General features: G+C 51.1%; 1 protein-coding gene across 1 annotated transcript; it reads left to right on the top strand.

The window, feature by feature from the left end:
* Positions 1 to 2,360: 2,360 nt before the first annotated feature.
* LOC133926048 (protein ANTAGONIST OF LIKE HETEROCHROMATIN PROTEIN 1-like) lies at positions 2,361 to 3,817 on the top strand. Its single transcript, XM_062371783.1, has 3 exons — positions 2,361 to 2,797; positions 2,987 to 3,212; positions 3,296 to 3,817. Exons 1-3 carry the CDS (start codon positions 2,393 to 2,395, stop codon positions 3,739 to 3,741), a joined length of 1,077 nt encoding a protein of 358 aa, XP_062227767.1. The 5' UTR covers positions 2,361 to 2,392; the 3' UTR covers positions 3,742 to 3,817.

The following is a 3,817-nucleotide window of genomic DNA, read 5'->3' on the forward strand; positions in this document are numbered from 1 at the left end:
GTATGTCCATCGAGGGTGGTCATTAGGTAATTGGCCATGACCCCGTTGTCGCTCGAATAACAATAGTGTAGATGTGCAACCACCCATTGGGATTGAGCTTCTTGTCATATCTTTGGATCGGGCCCGCCTTGATCTTCTCAGGCCATCGTATCGATCGGAGCTCGGGTGCGAAGGCTTCACAGCCTCTGTTGAATTCTTCAGGAAGAGATGGGGCATGACTATTACACCTATTCCATCAAACATGGGAGTCAGGTCGACTGTCTCATCTCAGAGATCTAGGGTTGCTATAATGACGATCATCATCGCAACGTTCCTCATGGTAGTTGTCTATTACTATTCGTAGATCATGCCTATTGTGAGAGATGCGGTACTGGTTCCTACGCCTATGGATGGGCAATTACAGTTTGGCCCGCAGGACTGTGCTCGGGTTTGACCATGTGAGCTTCCCATTTGAGATACCTCGACTTAGGGATGTTCGTGTCCGTGACTCCTCAAACTAGCACATTGCTGGCTAGGGTGCTTAGACTTGCTAGGTTTACTCACTCGAGCTGCCTGGATCTGAGCCGCATTGTGTAGAGTCTTGAGCTAATTGACCAAGGATTAGAGGATTTGTCAGGTCCAACTCAGGGAAGGATCTTAGAATCATATGAGCACCCTGGAGATTAGCTTCCGGAGTACTAAAAACACTGCTGGCCAGACTTGGTTGTGGTTGAGCCGATGTCGTTTCACAATCGCTATGTTGAGGGAGTTCATTCCTCAACATTGTAATTGTTGCAGGTGGAGGTAGTACCTGCAACACAAGCATTCCGAGGCCAAGTAGACATTGAATATCGGGGTTCCCATGATTCTCCATCGTCTGTCGATGATGGGCGGTATTGGGGGCCTGCATAGCCCCAACTGTGGATGTCCCTGGTGGAAATCCTCCAGTGACACCTTGCCTTGGGCAGCGGCTACCGTTGCTTGGTCCTCGAGAATGTCTTCACCATCGGATGCTCCATGTTTTTCTCAATGGGTGTGCCGTTGGCTCTGGCCATAAACACAAATCAACCTGGCCGACATCAAGTGGCAGTAAACTTGGTCGGTCACCGAATGCAGCGCTAACCCTATCTTGTGTGTCAGACTGGCTACCGATGTGACAATCATTTAATGCTGGTCACTTAATAGTACGCAAAAGACGATCGACGGACTCCCTCTGGCTGATCTTTATAGAGACTTGGGGCGTGTTCGGATGGTTGCATCCGCCGGTGCTTGCGTCGGCTGGTGCTTGCTCAGCGTATATTGCAGAGAGAGATGACTGTTTGGTTTCCAGGACAGTGCGTGCAGCGTGCATCCGCTCGTGCAAAAATACCTGCATCGGACGTACGCGCAGAAGGACCATCGCTCCCAGGCCAGGCCGAGCGGATGCAGCGGCAGCACAGAAGGTCCACCCGTCAGACGAGGCTCCCATTACCGCAGTCGCGTCTTCCGCTGCGTCTTCTCCACAGCCGATTTTGAATGGTGAGTCCGGTCTGGATCTGCATCTCCCACAGCGGAGCGGAGCGGGCTGAGGGCGGCCGCCGGGGGAGCGGAGCGGCGCCGGCTGAGGGCGGCCGCCGGGGGAGCAGCAGGGGCGTCGCGTGGCCGTGTGGGGGGGACGCCGGGGGAGGGCTGCTCGGGGGCTCGCCGCGGCACTGGGAGGGGGCGCCGGGGAGCGGGCAGCCGGAGTGGGCGCCGGGGAGCGGGCAGCCGGAGTGGGCTCACGTCACTGGGAGGGGGCGCCGGGGAGCGGGCAGCCGGAGTGGGCGCCGGGGAGCGGGCAGCCGGAGCGGGCAGCCCTCGTGGGCGCCGGAGATGCCGGGCGGCCAGGAGCGCGGGGAGCGGCAATGGGGCCGGTAGGCTTGGCGCAGGGGCCGGTGGGCGCAGGGAGGCGGCGATGGGGCCGGTGGGGTTGGCGCAGGGGCCGGTGGGCGCAGGGAGAGCGCGGGGAGCAGGGAGAGCGGCGCAGTGCCGAGCAGTGCCGAGCCAGGAGCTGAGCTGCGCAGTGCTGCGAGGGTGGGAGGGGAAATGGAGGCTGCGAGGGTGCTGAGCTGTGGACTGAAATTTTTTTTTATATTTCTGCTGCACAACTAGTAGCTAATTTTGGTGCACTACATTTATTTTTTTATAATTCTGCTGCACAACTAGTAGCTAAGTATTGTGCTGTAAATTTCAAGAAATTTTGGTGGAGTAACATATACAGCAGAGAACTTTGAAGGTGCAAGGGTGGATCTTGGTACTTGTCTTCGTGAAGAAACGAGGTAATTTGTATATGTGGTTTGACATGTTGCTGTATGAGATGAAGCTGAAAGGATATTTCTGATCATATGAACATTTATAAATATAATTACAATTTGTCCGTATTTGCAATGGTTAGATGGATGAGTTGGCTGTCAAGCGGCGAAAAATAATTGCTCATGCTGCGGGAGTTGTTGCTACAATGTGTGCGTACACGTTGTTTTTGTATAGACGTCGAGGTCGTGAAGCACCCATCAGCTATGGTCCTTTAGCTGAAAGAGATAAAATTAGAATGGAAAACCTTAGATTCATTTTTCATAATGATGATCGCCATTGTGTAGAACAGCTTCGTATGAGGAGAGCCCCCTTTTTTCACTTATGCACATTACTCAGGACAAGACGGTTGCTTAAAGATACAATTCATAGCTCCATTGAGGAACAAGTTGCCATGTTCCTGCAAGTGGTTGGCCACAATTGTATATTTAGGTTGATAAAGTTGAATTTTAGAAGGGGTTTGGAAACAATTAGTCGCTACTTTCGAGAAGTCCTGTATGCTATTGGGGAGCTACGAGGAGAGATGATTCGACCACCGTCCAACGATGTGCACCAAAAAATTGCAAACAGCCGCAGGTTCAACCCATATTTCAAGGTACTAGTGTTAGGTTCCGTAGTTGTTGGTTCCATTTATGCCCGCCGTAGTGGTTAACTATCATTGTTTCTTACTCTTGTGTAGGATTGCATTGGTGCTATAGATGGAACTCATGTGCTAGCTAGAGTCCCAGCTAGCATGGAAGCCGCCTTTCGGGGTAGGAAGGGGGTGACCACACAAAATGTTATGGCTGCTGTTGATTTTGATCTTAAGTTCACATATGTCTTAGCTGGCTGGGAGGGATCTGCTCATGATGCCATCATTCTAGCAGACGCTTTAGAAAGGGATGACGGCTTAAGGGTTCCCCCGGGTAAGTGTTGGTCATTAGGTAACAACAAAAGTTTAAGTTAACGTAAAAATTTGCTTACTTGGATACAATTTCCCTCTTGTCAGGTAAATTCTACTTGGTCGATGCAGGATATGCTGTTCGTCCTGGGTTCCTTCCACCATATCGTGGCTGCCGATACCATTTAAAGGAGTATGGTGGAAGGAACAACCCTCGTGACCATAGGGAATTATTCAATCTGAGGCACTCCTCGCTTAGAGTCACAGTAGAACGAGCTTTTGGTGCATTGAAGAATCGTTTCAAAATTCTTTACAACAAGCCGTTTCACCCGTACAAAACCCAAGTGAAGTTAGTGCTAGCTTGCTGCATTTTGCACAACTGGATCCTAACACACGGCTCTGATGAGTGTGTCCCTGCGGAACAAGACTGGACTCCAAACCCTGTGGAACTCGAAGCACATAACGATGTTGCATATGACAACAACTCGTGGGCAGCAAAGAGGGACGAGTGGGCACTAGCTATGTGGAACAATAGGGGAAACATGCGTGTATGAAAGGCATCGTGTAATAGTTGGTACTTTTAATTGTGCAACGGTTTGTAGACTAAATTCATATGTAACTGACTATGTA

The sequence above is a fragment of the Phragmites australis genome, chromosome 8 (assembly GCF_958298935.1).
Source record: "Phragmites australis chromosome 8, lpPhrAust1.1, whole genome shotgun sequence".
In the NCBI taxonomy this organism is placed as follows: domain Eukaryota; kingdom Viridiplantae; phylum Streptophyta; class Magnoliopsida; order Poales; family Poaceae; genus Phragmites; species Phragmites australis.